Source organism: Cucurbita pepo, chromosome 7, assembly GCF_057944985.1.
Source record: "Cucurbita pepo subsp. pepo isolate OVF chromosome 7, ASM5794498v1, whole genome shotgun sequence".
Classification (NCBI taxonomy): domain Eukaryota; kingdom Viridiplantae; phylum Streptophyta; class Magnoliopsida; order Cucurbitales; family Cucurbitaceae; genus Cucurbita; species Cucurbita pepo.
The window spans coordinates 2,740,872-2,760,192 of NC_141804.1; the positions used below are offsets into that span (position 1 = coordinate 2,740,872).

General features: G+C 39.1%; 5 protein-coding genes across 5 annotated transcripts; 2 read left to right on the forward strand and 3 right to left on the reverse strand.

Moving 5' to 3' along the window:
- The first annotated feature begins 2,346 nt into the window (after positions 1-2,346).
- LOC111799153 (protein LYK5) lies at positions 2,347-4,362 on the forward strand. The gene has a single exon (XM_023682572.2). It carries the CDS (start codon positions 2,485-2,487, stop codon positions 4,360-4,362), a length of 1,878 nt encoding a protein of 625 aa, XP_023538340.2. The 5' UTR covers positions 2,347-2,484.
- A 3-nt stretch (positions 4,363-4,365) lies between these two features.
- LOC111799154 (protein DA1-like) lies at positions 4,366-10,402 on the reverse strand. The gene is made up of 12 exons (XM_023682573.2): positions 9,978-10,402; positions 8,068-8,195; positions 7,846-7,936; positions 6,387-6,522; positions 6,109-6,229; positions 5,951-6,034; positions 5,737-5,856; positions 5,437-5,649; positions 5,256-5,318; positions 5,067-5,185; positions 4,925-4,983; positions 4,366-4,826 (listed from the first exon to the last, which is right to left on the reverse strand). Exons 1-12 carry the CDS (start codon positions 9,988-9,990, stop codon positions 4,504-4,506), a joined length of 1,470 nt encoding a protein of 489 aa, XP_023538341.2. The 5' UTR covers positions 9,991-10,402; the 3' UTR covers positions 4,366-4,503.
- A 1,084-nt stretch (positions 10,403-11,486) lies between these two features.
- Positions 11,487-13,677, reverse strand: LOC111798100 (mediator of RNA polymerase II transcription subunit). Its single transcript, XM_023681067.2, has 5 exons — positions 13,497-13,677; positions 13,020-13,119; positions 12,770-12,827; positions 12,328-12,684; positions 11,487-11,899 (listed from the first exon to the last, which is right to left on the reverse strand). Exons 1-5 carry the CDS (start codon positions 13,530-13,532, stop codon positions 11,797-11,799), a joined length of 654 nt encoding a protein of 217 aa, XP_023536835.1. The 5' UTR covers positions 13,533-13,677; the 3' UTR covers positions 11,487-11,796.
- A 424-nt stretch (positions 13,678-14,101) lies between these two features.
- On the reverse strand, positions 14,102-15,941 carry LOC111799204 (uncharacterized). Its single transcript, XM_023682650.2, has 5 exons — positions 15,584-15,941; positions 15,429-15,506; positions 15,228-15,327; positions 15,017-15,153; positions 14,102-14,446 (listed from the first exon to the last, which is right to left on the reverse strand). Exons 1-5 carry the CDS (start codon positions 15,914-15,916, stop codon positions 14,219-14,221), a joined length of 876 nt encoding a protein of 291 aa, XP_023538418.2. The 5' UTR covers positions 15,917-15,941; the 3' UTR covers positions 14,102-14,218.
- A 1,303-nt stretch (positions 15,942-17,244) lies between these two features.
- On the forward strand, positions 17,245-19,061 carry LOC111798703 (allene oxide synthase 1, chloroplastic-like). The gene has a single exon (XM_023682008.2). The coding sequence runs from the start codon at positions 17,336-17,338 to the stop codon at positions 18,905-18,907; it is 1,572 nt and encodes a 523-aa protein (XP_023537776.2). The 5' UTR covers positions 17,245-17,335; the 3' UTR covers positions 18,908-19,061.
- The last annotated feature ends 260 nt before the right edge of the window (positions 19,062-19,321 follow it).

Below are 19,321 nucleotides of genomic sequence, written 5' to 3' on the forward strand. Positions count from 1 at the left end.
GATGAGTCGTAGAACATTGAACGATTGTCAACCCAAAAAATCAAGAAAACAAAACTTTCAATCAAAACTGCATATGTTGAGGAATGAGCTGACTTCAAGATTTCAGGTCGAATATCAGACAAAGTTGGACCCAACAACTTCAGACGAAAGTTAGAGGATTTTCTCTAAAATAAATCGAGCTGAGTCAAGCTTGACTTTTGTAATTGGGAAGGTCGGCGGCTAGAGTTCCGGTATAATTGAGAAATTATGAAAGATAAATTAATTTTTTTTTTTTTAAATTAGGTTAAATTTGAATAAATTAAAAAAAAAAAAAGGAAAAATAATTGTATTTTAATTTAATATAATTGCTTAATCAATTAGGGTAAGTGCATAATTGGAGTGCCAAAGAGGATGAAAGGTAGCTTCCCACCCGATTCCCTTCAATTCCCCAATAATAATTACTTTTATTCCAATATTATTCCCTCCCAAATAAATTTAATTATATCAGACAAAATCCAATATTCCATTTCATAATACCCTAATTAAATATTTCTTCAAAAAAAATAAACAATAATTTAATATAAACTCTTAAAATAAATTACTGAGTTAGAAGGAATTTATATATATATAGTTGGTTCGAGTTTTATTGCTAATTAGAGATGTGAAGGAGGGGACGGAGACGCTTCTCTTATTTCAGTTTTCATTTATATAAAATTCTCATTTTATTTTTGTAGGGATCAATGCAGGGATTCAATGTGGAAAATTCACGGGAATTAGATTCTTTATAAAAAAGATTCCTCATTTTTAATATTTTATTAAAAATTATTTATTTTTAATAATCATTTTCCAATATAATTATTTATGTTTAAAAAATATAAAATTTTATAAATTAAATAATATTTTGTAAGTAAAAATATAATATAATGTTACAAAATTCAAATTTTAATATTATAACATAATCTTTCATACGGTGTGTAAAAAGTGAAGCACGGAGAAAATTTGGGTGGGGTAGGGCACGGTCAGGGACGTGAAATGTAATCCCTGTTTCTAACATTGTTTGACTAACAGAGGAAAAATCTCTCTTCATTCCCTCCCTATTTTCAGTTGAAACCAAAATTTTCCATTCCAGCCCGTTCATACAGTTAAATAGATATTTTTAATACTCTGTAAAATAAGCAAATTACCTCTTTATACAGTTGAATTGAGGCGCATGACTATTATTAGAGATGTGCATTTAACCCGCAAAGTTCATGTATATATATATATATACATACATACATATATACATATACATACATACACATACACATATACACACATACATACATATATACATATATACATACACAATATATATATATATATATAGTTAGTGTGAGAAGACGACGTAAATATTATATTATATATTTTTTAAGAAAATACTATTAAATTTTTTTTAACGTTTTTATTTTTTTAATAAAATTTATATTGAAAAAATAAAAAAAATATCCAATTTTTTAAAAATAATATAAATAATAATTGTGGAGAATTCAAGGTGGGTGGTGAGAGAGAGTGGTTGGTAACAGGGTATATGATATCCTCTCACCCGGGTTACGCATTCTTAATAACGACATCCAAACAGCATTTTTCTTCCGACCAATATAATATTTGGGCTTTAATTTATGGGTTTTTTTAAGAGCAGTATCCTCAAGATCATTATCGTTCAACTGTAATTGTAATTTTAAGTCCACCACTAGTAGATATTGTTTTCTTTGGGTTTCACTGTTAGCAGATATTGTCTTCTTTGGGTTTCACTGTTAGTAGATATTGTCTTCTTTGAGCTTTGCTGCTAACAGATATTGTCTTCCTTCACCGCTAGCAGATATTGTCTTTTTTGGGCTTCGCTGCTAACAGATATTGTCTTCCTTGGGCTTCATTGCTAGCAGATATTGTCTTATTTGAGTTTCATTTCTGACTTTATCCTCAATATCCAAACACGTCTACGGGAAAGGTTTCCACGCCCTTATAAGAAATGTTTTTTTCCCCTCTCCAACCGACGTGGAATTTCACAATACCCAAAGAAAACAATATTTGAGAGTAGTAAGCTTGAGCCATTACAAACAGTATCAAAGCTAGACATCGAGTCGTTGGGCTCTCAAGGGGGATGGATTGTGAGATCTCACACCGTTTGGAGAGGGGAACGAAACATTCCTTATAAGGGTGTGAAAATCTCTCTCTAGTAAACACGTTTTAAAACCTTGAGGAGAAGCTCAAAAAAGACAATATCGACGAACAGTGAACTTGAGTCATTGCATAATATATTTTAAATGAACGAAAAAATAAAATAAGAGTCGAATTTACCAAGAACATATAAATCCATCCATTAGCTTCTAAACAAAAAAAAGACAAATTTAAAAAATGTTTAAAAAATTAATTTAATTAATGCTTCCAAATCCCTTAAATACCTTAGTTTAAGCACAAATCAAGAACAAGTTCATCCTTAATCCAAATAACTACCAACCAACTATGACTCTAATCTTCTCCACCTTCTTTCTTCTTCTTTCTTCACTCATCACTGCTCAGCAGAATTACTCGCCTCCCAGCTGCGGCGGCGATACCGAGCCGTTCGGACTCTACTCCTGCAACGGCCGAGCAAGCTCCTGTCGGGCTTTCCTCATCTTCAAATCCAAACCGCCCTACGATTCCGTTCCTTCAATTTCCAATCTCACCTCCTCAAACCCAGATGAAATTGCCATAGCTAACAACGTCACTGTCTTCTCGCTTCTAAAGCCAGACACGGCAGTCGTCGTTCCGCTTCACTGTTCTTGCTTCGACCGATTCTATCAAGCCAATGCCTCGTTTGTCCTAGCATATTCTCAAACTTATTACTTTGTTGCCACTGAGATTTATCAGGGATCTACTACTTGTCAGGCTCTTAAGTTTGGTAATAAGTTCCATGAATTAGATCTTCGGGCTGGTTTGAAACTCCTCGTGCCGCTTAGATGCGCCTGTTCGACGACGAACCAGGCTTGGAAGGGGGTCGAGTATTTGGTTACTTATTTGGTTGGCGAAGACGACACGGTTTTGGAAATTGGGGAGAGGTTCAATGTGAGCAAGAAGAGTGTTCTTGAAGCAAATGGGTTTCAAGAGGAAGATGATCCAAATCTATTTCCATTTTCAACGATTCTAATTCCATTGTCAATTGAACTAACAAGCTCACAGATTCAATTACCATCCCCATCTACCGCTGATCGACCGGAGAAAGCGTCATCGAGACGACATATTCTCGTCGATATCGCAAAAGGCGCTGGTTTCTTGACGGTAGTCATTGCGGTTGTCGTTTTTGCAGTTTTTCTCATTCGTAAAACCAGAGCAAAAGGGATGACTTCTAAGAACGACAAGAACATGATAAGAAAATGGACACCACCAGCTGATATTCGGGTCGAAATCGCAGGCATGGAGCGAGCTGTGAAAGTGTTCAAGTTCGAAGAGATAACGAAAGCCACAAGAAGATTCAGCCAAAAGAACAGAGTAAATGGATCTGTGTTTCGAGGAACGTTCGAAAACAAGACGAAACTAGCTGTGAAAAGAACCACAATGGACGTGATTACAGAAGTTAACATGCTAAAGAAAATCCACCATTTCAATCTGGTAAAGCTCGAGGGTGTTTGCGAAAACGATGGCGATTTTTACCTTCTTTTCGAGTTCATGGAAAACGGGTCACTAAGAGAATGGCTCGATAAAGGCAGCAGAAAAGAGAGACAGAGCTGGAGGACGAGGATACAGATCGCTCTCGACATCGCTAACGGGCTTCACTATCTTCACAGCTTTACACGACCTGCCTATGTTCACAACAACATCAACAGCAGCAATATCCTACTCAACAGCAATTTACGAGCTAAACTTTCGAATTTCAGTCTAGCAAGAGTAACAGAGAGAGCCATAGCAGCCTCTGTTTCGACCACAAATCTCGTAGGGGCAAAGGGCTACATGGCTCGGGAGGCGGGGCTCGTAACTCCAAAGACTGATGTCTTTGCTTTCGGAGTGGTGGTTTTGGAGCTTGTTAGTCGAAAAGAGGCGGTTTTTCGGGAAGGAGGACGAGAGGTTCTACTTTCTACAACAATGATTCCCACCATTGGAAACAATGTCGAATCTCGGCTAACTCGGTTTCTAGATTCGAAACTTAAAGAACCTGGGAAGATGGAGTTTGGTTTACAGATGGTTAAACTAAGTGCAGCCTGCTTGAACCGAGAACCAGAACAGCGGCCGAGCATGGGAGAGGTAGTATCGACTCTACTAAAGATTCAGGATTGTTTACAGAAGCTAAAACCGTCGCCATTGTCGTATGGCGACCGAGATGAACTCGAAGGAAGAACAGAGGCAGAGACAAATGTGGAACCATAAGCATTCAAATAAATGAATCTGCACAAAGTGGATTCCTTCAAAGAATTTGGCCTTAGCTGTAAATATGGAAGGCCAAGAACAGAAACGAAGAAGAAATTTAAAGAATCGATATCGATTACGGGTACGTACACGTCTCCAGTTTCAATAAGGAAAGGTACCGGTCATTTGAATATGATCGAGCGTACTCCGAAGACCGTATTTATGAACGGCCATCTGCCCAGCTCTAAATCCGTCTCCATAAACTGGGGACATGTCGGACTCTATTTGGTGTTTAAAGAACTCTCCAAGTTTTCTCTCGAATTTAGACATTGTTTTTCTTCTTGACGACGTCGTGGGAGCAGCAGAGTACGAGGTCGAGGCAACATCGTTATAGTCTTGGCAAGACATGAGCTCGGTATTCAACCACATATGTGCTAGAACTTGACAGATACCTTCTTCGACGTCTTGACTTAGAGTTCGAAAACCTTTAAAAATCATGGCACGAGTGTCGGAATATCAAACAACAGAACAGGGGAGCACGTGTATTAATGTCATTGCCAAAGAAAATTTTCGTGAAACATACCTTTAAGACGTAGCCATGCGTGCATCATCTCATGAGCTAAAATCGACCCCGTAAGCAACCTGTGCACGATACACAAGAATCAATATCGCCATTATGTCGAGTATTTTGGATCTTGTTCTAAACTTCCATTGATAATACATACCTAGGAAGACCAAACAGGATGAGAATTGCCGTGACCTCACAATGACGTGTTAGTTTATAGGGCTCCGACATCATGTTCGTTACTCGGTTCCCCCTTTCGTATCTAGGTCGCCTTAAAACCTGTAAGATTTTTAGCCTTTGATCAATGAACAACTTGATTCATAACCAAAAAAGGAGCCGAAATTCTTACCGTGCTAATGGTTTGTTCCTCCGACAGACAAAGTCCTCGTGTCTCGGGAATATGATAATGACCCTAACAACGACGAGAAAAATCGACACAGATTCACAGAACAAAACATGTTTCAGAGTTAAAAGTGGGGAAAGAACAGACAACATTAAACATTACAGCTGAGAAAGAGTTGTTTGGTTACATGTTTTTCTCCTTCTCTTGCTTCATTTAGTGCTTGTCTTTCAACCAAAAGCAATGGAACTTCCTGTTCTACTTTCATATTCAAACCATCATAAAATTCTTGTATCTCAAAGTAAAGAGGTTGGCATTCTTTCGTGTCCATGATCGTAGAGTCGAGACACTCGAGGCAAAGCTTTCGACCATCGTGAAGTGGAATATACTTAACCTCTTGTGGCTGGTAAACATAAAACGTCCACCACTTCGTCAAAAAATCATGGAAACCGAGATTTTATTGAAGAACTTAGAGAACGATGTCACTAACCTCCATTCGTTCGCAGCTGCAACATCGTGGAGTGGCATCATATTCATGAGACGGACAATATTTCTGGATCCAAAAAGGGTGTGCCCTGTATTCAATAAGACCAGCAGGATTCGTCGGAATCTGTCCGTGGGACACGTATCCCAAATCCCGACGCCAATTGGTTATAAGTAGACGTTCGAAGAAAAAACTAAACAGCTCGAGTAAAAGTACTTACGAAGTGCTTGCAAACATCACATTTTGGATGATAGTTCTCCTTGTAGCAAGATTTATGGTAGGGAAAATTCCCAGAAGTCGAAAACTATAAGAAGAAAGGGTCGTGTGAGCTCGAGCCAAGAAAAATAGCTCTCGAACGATTTAGAAAATAGTTTTCACCTCATAATCTGAAATAGGAAGGTTGCAAGCACGGCACCGGAAACATTCCGGATGCCAAAATGCGTTGAGACAGTTCAAGTAACGTCCATAGCCAATCGCATTGTAGCAGCCCGCACATATCCTAACAAGAATCGGGACTCGTTAAAATACATGTCATCTCGAACAAAGAAAAGAAGAAAGTTCAAAAACGAGCAAATGTAAGCGAAGATGGAGATAAATATTGTACGTAGAGGTTTCGGCATGTAATGTTATGTGGTTCGTTAAGTGAGTATTAGTACCTCGAACCGAATTGATATTGCGGTATATACGGTTGATACATATGTCCATTTGTATATTGTGGAGGAGGGTCGAGATTGAGGCTTTCTTGTACTGCTTTGGCAAGAAGTTGGTCGTCGTCCGATTGATAATCATGATCTATCAAATGTTTCAAGAACTTATTATAAGTTCGTACTTAAAACAAATAAGTCGGGAATACAAACAAAATATATACATTTAAACGTTTGAATACTTCAGATCTTGATGTCCTTGGACAGCAATTGTAACAGCCCAAGCCCACCGCTAGCAGATATTGTCCTCTTTAGGCTCTCCCTTTCGGGCTTCCCCTCAATGTTTTTAAAACGTGTATGCTAGGGAGAAGTTTTCACACCCTTATAAGGAATGTTTCGTTCCCCTCTCCAACCGATGTGGGATCTCACAATCCACCCCCCTTGGGGACCCAGCGTCCTCGCTGACACACTGCCCGGTGTCTGGCTCTGATACCATTGGCAACAGCTCAAACATACCGCTAACAGATATTGTCCTCTTTAGGCTTTTTCTTTCGAGCTTCCCCTTAAAACCCATCTTCTAGGTAGAGGTTTCCACACCCTTATAAGAAATGTTTTGTTCCCCTCTCCAACCGATGTGGGATCTCACAATCCACCCCCCTTGGGGGCCCAGCGTCCTCGCTGGCACAGTGCCCAGTGTCTAGCTTTGATACCATTTGTAACAGTTCAAGCCCATCGTTAGTAGATATTGTTCTCTTTAGGCTTTCCCTTTCGGGCTTCTCCTCAAGGTTTTTAAAACGTGTCTGCTAGGGAGAGGTTTCCACACCCTTATAAGGAATGCTTCGTTTCCCCCTACAAATGTGGGATCTCACAATCCACCCCCTTTGGAAGTCCAGTATCCTCGCTGGCACACTGCCTGGTGTCTGACTCTATACCATTTGTAGTAGCCCAAACCCACTACTAGCAGATATTGTCCTCTTTAGGCTTTTCCTTTCGAGCTTCACCTCAAGGGTTTTAAAACGTGTCTGCTAGAGAGAGATTTTCACACCCTTATAAGGAATGTTTCGTTCCCTCTCCAACCGATGTGGGATCTCACAATCCACTTCCTTGGGGGCTAGCGTTCTCGCTGGCACACTACACGGTGTCTAACTCTAATATCATTTATAACAGCCCAAGCCCACTGCTATCAGATATTGTCCTCTTTAAGCTTTCCCTAGCACGTGTACCACTTCAGGTGAATTTCAGAAATAGTTTACATTTATCACAGACACCATGTACCACGTCCTGAATTCTCCGGTCCATTAGGCGTATCAAAAAACGAACTTCACACAAGTAAATTTCAGAAATAGTTTACATCCATCACAACGAAACGGATTTAACCGTGTCGTCTCCATTGGAACACACGGGAAAGCTCAAAAACAAAAGATTTGGGATGAATATCTTTTAAAAGCATATGATGAGCCACTACACTCACCAATCACATTATTTGCCTTCGGACTATCTTCCACAAGAGAAATCGCTATCGCACGATCGATGTCGTCATTCTCGTTCTCCGACCATAAACCCTGTTTTCGAGTTCCCATCATAGACATGAAATGGTGAAAGTATAAGCTAAAAAAACGATAAGGTTTTACATATAACTGGTTAAATAATCACGAAACTAAAAAAGGTGATGATGGTAAGCGTGTTCGTTCACCTCCGAAGTCGAGGGCAGATGAGAATTCTGATCCTCCTCATAGTTCGATTCGTAATTCGTTTCAGCTATTTTATGGCCAGATCCAACTTTTAAAATCTTGCTTAGCCAACCCATGGTTCTAGTCTTATCTGCCCATGATCAATGAAAAAATTTACCTGGGAAACCAATAAAATGATGAAAGGGAAGAACATAAATACACTCATAGTTCACAAGTTCTTTCTAAAGCTTAAACAACATAACGAAAGATTAGCGCACAAACAAACAAACAAACCGTAGGTAACAGCCCACGCCCACCGCTAGCAGATATTGTCCTCTTTGAGCTTTCCCTTTCGGGTTTCCCCTCAAGGTTTTTAAAACGCGTCTACAAGGGAGAGGTTTCCACGCCTTTATAAGGAATGTTTTGTTCTCCTCTCCAACCGATGTGGGATCTTACAATCCACCCCCTTGGGTCCCAGTGTCCTTGTTGGCACATTGCCCGGTATTTGGCTCTAATACCATTTGTAACAGCCTAAGCCCCACCGCGGGCAGATATTGTCCTTTTTAGGCTTTCCCTCAAAGTTTTAAAAACGTGTTTGCTAGGGAGAGGTTTTCACACCCTTATAAGGAATATGCTTCGTTCCCCTCTCCAACTGATGTGGGATCTCACAGTCCACCCCCTTGGGGCCAGCGTCTACGCTGGCACACTGCCCTGTGTCTGTCTCTAATACCATTTTCAACCGCTCAAACCGGCCACTAGCAGATATTGTCCTCTTTAAGCTTTTCCTTTCAGGCTTTCCCTCAAAATTTTTAAAACGCGTCTACTAGGAGTAGATTTCCACACCCTAACCATTGTGGAATCTCACATAATATCCTTCAGTCATCTAACAATTACAACCATTTAAGCCAATACCAAATTCAAACAAGATCAAGATAAAGCCATTAATTCTTTTCCCCCAACATATTTCTCCAACAAGAAAAGTTAAAGACAATACAATATCCTTAAAAAAAAACATCTACAGATAGAGAGAGACAGAGATTCATCCAGCTCAAATATGTCTCAAATTCAAGTTTCCAACCAACAGTTTCAGATGAACGCAATAGAAAGAGAACAAACTAGTGGGTTCAGCAACACTCATAGTTCACTTAATGCATCCAATCCAACAAAATACACAAAGATTCAGTTATTTCTAAAGCTTAAACAACATAACAAAAACACAGTATGTAACAGCTCAAGCGCACCGCTAGCATATACCGTCCTCTTTAGACTTTCTCTTTCGGGCTTCCCTCAAAGTTTTTAAAACACGTCTACAAGAGGAAGTTTCCACACCCTTATAAAGAATGCTTCGTTCTCCTCCCCAACCGTTGAGGGATCTCACAGAGTATCTAACAATTACAACCATTTAACCCAATACCAAATTCAAACAAGATCAAGATATAGCCATTAATTCCTTTTCCCCCAACATAATTCTATACAATACAACATCCTTAAAAAAAAACATCTGCAGATAGAGAGAGAGAGACAGAGATTCATCCAGCTCAAATATGTCTCAAATTCAAGTTCCCAACCAAAAGTTTCAGATGAACACAATAGGAAGAGAACAAACTAGTGGGTTCAGCAGCTCACCTCCAGAAATCAAACAAGAACCTGCAGAAATGGTGGAATCAGCAGAGACCCAGATAAGAAAAAGCTCCCAATTCGCTAGAACAAACCCAGAATTCCGCCGTAATCAAAGAACCCAATGTTTCATTTGTTCTCACCCCTCTCTCTCTCTCTCTCTCCTCTGTTCTTGCAAGCGAATAATCTATTCAGGAATTAGACCAAAAGGGGCGGAAAAGAGGGCAATATAATTGTTTAACTCCAAAAATAAAGCAGCCAAGAGCATAAAAATAATAGGGAATAGCTATAAAGCAAAGTTGAAGATTATTCTCACATTCATCCATCATCCAAACATTTGAATCGGCGAGGCAGACCCACAAAGATCGATTCAATCCAAACCCAGAAGGGAATGACGAAGAATCATCAAACCCAGTTGGGTAAACAACTGGGCGCCGCTAAATCTCTACGCGACGACAATAAACCCTGAAAGGGTTCTAAGAGAAGAAAGCGTAAAGGGAGAAAAAGGCATCAAAAAATTGAAAGAAAGAGAGAAAATATTGGGGGAAATTGCAAATGTATGATGATTACTTGAAGAAAAAGGGGCGAAATAGAGAGGAAATGGAAGAAGATGTAAAGGGAAAGTGAGAAAGTTCGCTGATGAACTGAAAAGATGGATTGATTTGGATTTCTTCGATGAATCAATGGAATGAAAAGGGGAAATGGAAGGAGGGAGGGAGGGAGGGAGGGAAGGGTAAAAGGTTGAAAGATTCTTAAGAAAATGGTGTGGTTGATAAAAGATTCCATGAACACTGCCTTACAACTCAGGGGTATTATTAATTAATCATTTAGAGAGTAAAACTAAATTATTTACCCAGAAAATGGTTTAAATTTGTAATGAAAAATCATGGATTTGGATGGTTATTGTCGAGTTCTTTGACTTTTGTTCTTGAGCTTGGTAGACAGGTGTTGTGTTGGACTGTTTCAAGCTCTCCCATCCTATTTCTAAATGGAAAAACCTCAATTTAAAACAACAATTCAACGGTCAATTTTAATAATTTTTCTGTATTTTTTTATTTTTATTTTTTTTTAGAAAGGGTGGGTTGTGTTGCCGTCACAATCGTTAGGTTTGGCATGGTGTCACAATCGCACTTTTCTTAGTAGAGAGGTAAGGCATATAAGTAAAGGTTGCACTTTTTTCTTAGACCGGTAAGGGTTTTGACATACTTGGCATGCAACGAGCAGCATACAGGTAAAGGTTACACTTTTCTCAGATAGGTAAGGGTTTTGGCATGCAACGTGCAGCATACAGGTAAAGGTTACACTTTTCTCAAATAGGTAAGGGTTTTGGCATGCAACGGCTATGCAACCATAACAATTTTCTTGGTAGATAGATAAGGGTTTTGACATGCACGGGAGCATATAGCCATAAGACCTTAGACAAGTAAGGGTTTTGACAAACTGGTAAAGGTTTTGGCATGCAACGAGTAGCATACAAGTAAATGTTGCACTTTTCTCAAATAGGTAAGGGTTTTGGCATGCAACGGCCATGCAGCCATAACGGTCATACAGCCATATCAATTTTCTTTGCAGATAGATAAGGGTTTTGGCATGCAACAAGAGCATATAGCCGACATTTCACTGTTCAATGTCAATAGTGACGACTTGGAAGTAAAAACTACTTAAAATGTTGACTTATTGCCTTTACGAGACTCGTTTTCAAACATAAACCGAAAATTTGTCCTCTTTTGTTAATTTCCTTTTAATTAGAGCTACTAAATTGATATTTTTCATTGAGTTATTCAAATGCTGTACAAAAATGTAGAAGAAAGAGTACACCAGAAAATCCCAAATTCGAAATGCTTCATAAATATAAGCCTTCATATTATCTTTGAGACATGAACACAAGGCATATTACCTTCAACAACTAACATTCTATGTATCAACTACGAAAAAATGGTTTTTAGATTGAACTAATTTGTCCAGAATTCAGATAAGCAGCATCAGCAGATCGATCATTCACACCGTGTTTCCTATTTTTCCATCGTATTCAAACCGGGAGTTTCAAGGCACGAAAGGGAACGGATGCAGAGCTTCATGGACGAGAAAATGATCGGAGTTCAGCTTGAAAAACTGCTGACATCAAAGCAAACCATCTACATTGTCGTTCCGGCGCCATCGGAGAGGAGAGATGCTGCGGCGGCGGCAGCTGTAGGAACAACACCTGTGGATATTCCAGGTTTTGACAAATGCAGCAGCCTGTAAAAGTAAAGATGAAAGCTTGATTTTATCACAGTCAAGAGAGTACATCCAATAGCTTATAAGCGACACATAAACTTGGGATTTAATCTTTACTTTGAGCAAACAGAAATATTGTGCATTATGATTTTTCTAACCCCAAACCTATAGTTATAAGTTTCTTTGGAGGAGAAACAAGTGAATGAACATGATCAAGCATCCAGTAAAAAAGAGCCCTTGTCAATGCAAAACAATTCAACCAACAGGTAGATTACGATCGATAATTGTGAAATTCTTTCGTGTTTTTGTGGCAGGGATTCGAATTTGGTAAGGTATCGAGCCCATATCAGCAATTCAAGCATCAGTGTGAGATAGGCTATTGAATATGCATAAACCGAACAGTTCATTTACACGACAACTTCAATCCTAAAAGTACTAGAAGTACTTACGGTGCAAGATATTCACAGAACGTTGACACTGCACCGGCTACTTCGGAGTAGTTTTCAGAAGTTGCTGGGGCTGTCACTTCAACTAGCTGTATACCAGGTGTTACAGGTACAGCCTCATCGGTCGAATGAAGCTTCAACATCTTATTAACTGAAGAAACCGTCACTGTTATATGAGTGCCCCGGTGGAATCGGAAAGAAAACCCAACTCTCAGCAGCTCATGGTCTAACTTATAGCCAAGCGCATAGAATAAACGAAGCACGTTCTTGCTAACTTTGCTTTCTACCATTGTCCTAACCAGAACAGAGAGTTGTTCAGCACCTGAACCTCTCATTGCCCCTCCAATATGTTTAACAGTCCTAATTTATCATGGACAAAGTTGCCATTCATTCAGTTAGCTCCAAAGTAAACAACACCGTATTAAAGCAAGATATCGAATTATACCACGACGGTTCTGTCTGCTCGAGGTCACACATGATTCGAACCTCCGAAGCCACAGCACCTAACATTATGCCAAAAGATTATGAAATTAGACATTGATATAAAGGGGAAGCACAATCTCCAATCTCCAATTTACTTGGAGAAATGCCACTCGTATCAATCACGGTTTTGAAATCAGAAGAACTATCAAAATACCATCACATGCTGAGAAGTCAAATATGTAATAATAGGCTGAAGAAACACACATGGATACCTAAGTTAGGTCCACTTTTTAGGCATATTTCATGGAGCCTTAATCGTTCTCTGGGAACGCCGCAAATTCCTTGAAGAAGAATCTCAAGCGCCTCAACGTGCTGCAGAATCAAAATGTCAGAAGTCCAAAGCACAAAAACTTGTCGCTAATATCAAGAAAGGAATAACCTAGAGAAAAAGTAAGCTCAATTGAAAATGGTGGAAAACAACAGATTATAGTAATCGAAGAAACAGCCGCACGCCAGGAAAGCTTTAAATCATAATTCAGAGAATAACACCAGCGATGATCATAACCTCAGTCATAATCGATATTCAAAAGCTTATGGATACGACGAAAAAAAGGATCGAATACATTTCTAGAGTGGATAAACAGACACGAAAATGAAGAACTATAAGAGAATTAATTAGAAACGCAAAACGGAAATAGATCGTGAAGGAAGTGAAGAACGATTCGAGACCAAAAGGAAGAAAAACTTGCCTGTGTCTCGATTATGCCCTGAACCACACACTCCATCGCAGTCTATGCAGCTGCTTCAAATGTTCGGTATCTCAATTCGTCTTCAACCAAACCTTCAAATTCAAATCTGCAGACTAAACCAGAAATTTCAACCCCAGAATTATGGAGGGTTTCATCAAATCTCTCGGGTTTCGATCTCGAAGTCGGAGCAATTTCACACCTTGTTCGTTAAGAGCTCGGCCCATGATGAAGGGCCCAAAAGTTGGTCTTGGGCTTTGGTCCAATCCATTGCTCGGCCCATAATGAACGGCCCAAAAGTAGATCATGGGCTTTGGTCCAATCCATTGCTCGGCCCAATTTCTAAATAATATTTTTTTTAAAAACCCAATCCATTTAGAAATTCATGATAAATACCTAAAAATATGATGAATTATTATGTAATTATATGTCTAATTACGATTATATACACATAATAAAAATTATTTTTAATATTACTTTTATCGCGTCGATAATTATCATTATTAATATCATAAATTATTTTCATAACTATATACTTATTTTAATTTAATGACACAAAATATTAATATTGTGTTTTTTTTTTTAAAGAGTAATGTAAGAAAAATAAATAAATAAAAATTAATTAGTAATTAATAAAAGAATTGGTAATCTTTGTCTTCACAAAAATTATACATATAATATGGAAGCAAGCGAACGAAGAACGAAGCGTCGCCACTGGTGGCCGTTTACTTGTAACCGCCGCCGCCGCCGCCTATGTTGAGTCTGGAGAGGAAGAAGATAGAGGCGGAGGAAATCAGAATGGCGCCGGCGAAACAGGCGAGATCGGCGGCGGAGCTCAAAGGTATACTCTTGAACTTCTCCAACACACCCACTTGCAGTATCATCATCACCGCGTGTCCGATCTTCGACTTCGCCTCCGACACCGATTCCATTTCCACCCATGTCGGAATGTTCTGAAGAAAAAAAACACAATCATAAACAAAGCTTCAATTCATATCAAATCGGTCGGTTTATTTTTCTTATTTGTCTTTGTTTGATGATAAAAGTTCCACATCGCTAATTTAGGGAATGATAATGGATTTATAAGGAAAGAATACTCTCTCCATTGATTTGAGGCTTTTTGGAAAGCCCAAATCAAAGTCGAGAGAGCTTATGCTCAAAGTGAACAATATCATACGATTGTGGAGAGTCGTGTTCATCTAACATGGTATCAGAGCCATGCCCGAAACTTAGTCGTGTCAATAGATTAGTAAATCCTCAAATGTCGAACAAATGACTCCAAAAGAAAATGAGTCAACCCTCCTCGAAGTCATAGTAAAAAAATGACAAGACTCCAAAGGAGTCGAGTCTCGATTAAGAGGAGGCGTACTTTGTTCGAGGGAAGGTGTTGAATGTTGAAAGTCGCATATCGACTAATTCAGGGAATGAGAGCTTATGCTCAACGTATAGAGTTTATGCTCAACGTACACAATATCATATAATTATGGAGAATCGTGTTCATCTAACCATATCTGTTTTTATACCTTCATGTAGAACAGACCAAACAAGTTCGACCCAGAGACCCACCGCCGGTTCTTTTCCGTCATCTTCTCCGATCCAACGAACATCGCAAACAATCCGACACCAAAAACAACCAGAGCAGTTCCGACCAAGAACATGTCTGTCGCACAGTTACGTAAACAAATAAATTTTCAAAGAAAGTAAATATCGTTTGAAATTCTGAACAAAACTCACCTAATGATTCAATTAGAAGCTCCACCGCATGACTCTCGTCGGACCTCCGTGAAACGCCATTAAAGTACTGCAGATACGACTCTGCAACAATAAAACTCCCCTGAAAATTTAAAAACAGAGCATTCAAAACAGAGCATTGAAACAAGATCCAAGTTTGAATGAGAAAATTAAATGAAAACTAGAAGATTCAGCGGCGTTCACCTCAAGGAAACATAGAATCGAACCCAGTAAAGATCCGGCGACGGCGAATAATGTAAAGAATCGGCAGTCGATTATGATCTAACAAAACCACAAATTCCGGTCAGAAAATCGTAATTTCCGGGAAGGCATTTAATTGGAATTTGATTAATCTAAACCTTTTCAATGAATTTCTGAATCTGTCGCCTCCGAATCTTTGTCTTCACCGCCGTGTTCTTCAATTGAACGAGTAGATTCGCCAGCAAAGAACCCAAATCGAGTTCTCTGGTTTTCGTCTCCACAGTCTCTGGAGCCGCCGCCGCCGCCGCCTTAAGGTTGACTATCGGTCTTCTCTCACCGTCGCCGGAGGTTATTAACGGTTCGCCATTTTTTGAATTTAGCCCTGTTTTACCCAAGCACCTCACAGTCTCCGCCGTGGATGGCGATGATGAAGAAGAAGACACCACGGTGGCAGAAGGCCGAACCGACCGGAACAATCGAGTGGCTGCCATTGTTCTTGAATTATAATTTACGGCCAAAATTTGATGTGTTCTTTTATAGAATCTTAAGGAGAAGGAAGATTCGCAGCATATTTTGGTCGGAATTTGTCCGGACGTGAAGCTTCACAGTACGATTTCCCTTTTTCTTGGAGAGGTGGGCCACGTTGGATGACGTGGCGTGTTTGAAAATTCAACTTTTGTGGGACCGCTTTTGTTTACAGCCGCACACGTGGTGGTCAGAATCTCTTTCGACGACCACCGCGAAATTTCGGAGTTCTTATTCGCCGGAACTTAAGAATATTTGTCGGCGCCGGAATAACGAATATGCACGTGCCATGAAGGATTCTTCCACGTGCCTGAATGTATGTTATGAAATTCAGAAAAAGGGGCCCATTCAATGAACGGTTGGCCCATGTACATAGCCCAAAAAGTTGCCTTCATAACGGCCCATTTAACTTATTTGTAAATATATATATATTTTTTGTAATGTCTGTACCATTTGGAGTTATAAACTTATTTGAATTGAATTTGGTCAATTTGAATAACGCCCATTATTAATAGAACTCCTTGTCATCTCTACTTATAAATATTATAATTGGACTGGATTAGGTAATTATTTAATAAGAATTATTTCGGTAAATAAATTTTTAATTTCAACGATTATTAATTAACAATTGATACAATTATCTATTGATTACGCATGCATTTTTTACTACATTAATAACAAAATAAATACTTTCTATTATGCATTTTTACTTTTGACTATATTGTTTGAATATTTTATTTTTCATATTTTATATTAATTATATCAATTTTTTTTAACATACGTTATTTCGAAATATATTTTTATTTATTTATTATTATTATTTTGTATTTTAACTTTAATTTAGAATTTTGAAAATTGTGAATGGATGACAGATGTACGGAACACCCGTTATTTTCCATTTTCCAATGCTGTTTTTAATTGGTGTTGATATTTGTGCTCTTACAACAATTTTCCTTATAAAGTGAAATAAAAAATTTATTAAAAATCCTGTATTTTTAAAATGACTAAATAAATAAAAAATACAAAAAAAATTAATTATTTAAAATTGAAATTTCGTAAATAAATTCAAAGTTGGAAAGTTAATTATTTGACCTAGTAGGTTTATTATTCCATTTAAATTTAATTTTTCTCCACCGACTTTTATAATTTAATTCAAAATAATTTTAATTATGTAGAAATATTTTATATTTTGGAGCTTGCTTTAGACTTTATAAAAGGTTTCTATCAATTTAGAGAGTATTATTTATTTATAAACGAATCAATAATGTTAAAATTATATTTACATATAAATAAAACCCATCGTCGTACTTCGTCACTCACAAAATCCCACTCTCCAATTTCCCCATTTCTCGATCAAATTAATGTTTCAGAGAATTTGAGCAAGAATGTCGGTATCCTCCATAACAATCCCTTGTCTTCAGCTTCCACGGCGGTTCCCGTCGCAGAAACCGCCGGCGAGACGTCGTTCAAAGGTGGGCTCTGTTTCTCTACCCAAAATCTATGCCGTGGATCAGTCGTCGTCGCCGTCCGTTCAAACGCCGCAGCGGACGACGAAGCTTCCGTTGAGGAAGATTCCCGGCGACTATGGTCCGCCGGTGCTCGGAGCGTTGAAGGACCGGCAAGACTATTTTTACAATCAGGGGAGAGAAGAGTATTTGAAATCTCGAATGCAACGGTATGAATCCACTGTTTACAGAACCAATATGCCGCCGGGTCCGTTCATCAGTCCCGATCCACGAGTTGTCGTTTTGCTCGACGGCAAAAGTTTCCCTGTTTTGTTCGACAATTCTAAGGTTGAGAAGAAGGATCTCTTCACCGGAACTTACATGCCTTCAACGGAACTCACCGGCGGCTACCGGGTTCTGTCTTATATTGATCCATCGGAGCCGAGTCACCAGAAGCTTAAGCAACTGTTGTTCTTTCTCCTCAAGTACCGCCGGGATAAAATCCTGCCGGAATTTCACTCTGTTTTTTCAGAGCTTTTCGATACTCTGGAGAAGGATTTGGCCGCCACCGGTAGAGCAAAGTACAATGATCCCGGTGAACAGGCGGCGTTTAATTTCTTGACTCGATCTCTCTACGGTGTTAATCCGGCGAATACCAAATTGGGCCAAGACGCTCCGAAATTGATTGGGAAATGGGTTCTGTTCCAGCTTGGCCCTGTTTTAAATCTCGGCCTCCCCAAGTTCGCCGAGGAGCTCCTCCTCCGCACAGTCCGGCTACCACCGGCGCTGGTTAAAGCCGATTACCAGCGGCTTTACGACTTCTTTTACCAGTCGTCGGCGGCGGTGTTTGAAGAAGCAGAGAAATTGGGGATTTCGAAGGAAGAAGCTTGCCATAACTTGCTCTTCGCGACATGCTTCAATTCATTCGGAGGAATAAAGATTTTCTTCCCCAGTATGCTCAAATGGCTTGGCCGCGCCGGAGCAACTCTACACGGCCGACTCGCGGAGGAGATTCGCACCGCCGTAAAAGCCCACGGCGGGGAAATCACAATGGCGGCTATGGAACAGATGCCGTTGATGAAATCAGTGGTGTACGAAACGCTCAGAATCGAGCCGCCGGTGCCAGTTCAGTACGGTCGGGCGAAGCAGGATCTTGTGATAGAAAGCCACGACGCGGCGTTTGAGATCAAAGAAGGGGAAATGATTTGTGGGTATCAGCCATTTGCGACCAGAGATCCGAAAATCTTCGACAGAGCCGACGAATTCGTGCCCGATCGGTTCATCGGCGACGGCGAAAAGTTACTGCAGCACGTGCTCTGGTCAAACGGTCCGGAGACTCAATCGCCGTCGGTTAAGGACAAGCAGTGCGCCGGAAAGGACTTTATCGTTTTTATCGCTCGCCTTCTCCTCGTTGAACTCTTCCTCCGTTATGATACCTTCGACGTTGAAGTTGCCGTCTTATCGTTGGGCGCCGCCGTCACGGTAACTTCCCTGAAGAAAGCAAGCTTTTGAAGGGTAAATGAAAATAACCGTCAGGTAAGTTCGGGTTCTTCTCGTGGGGTAAAAAAAAATGTGTATAACAGCTAAGTAATGGGCTTAGAAAGAATAAATAGTTGTGGTCCCCACCAGATCTCAATGTTTTATTATGAAATTTTATCTTTATTTTTATTTGCTAATTAAATATTAAAATGTGTCATTTAATTTTAATTTTTAAAAAAGAATATCACATATTTAAATAATTTAAATTAATTTTTCTTACCATTTATATTTATATTCATGCATGAATATATGGAATGTTGTTACTTTAATATTTATAAAATAAAAATATATATGAATAATTACCATATATTAAAATGTGTATTTTTATAATTAAATTAATGTATGAAATATATTGATTTAGTCATTTAAAAATACGTGTGTAAATAT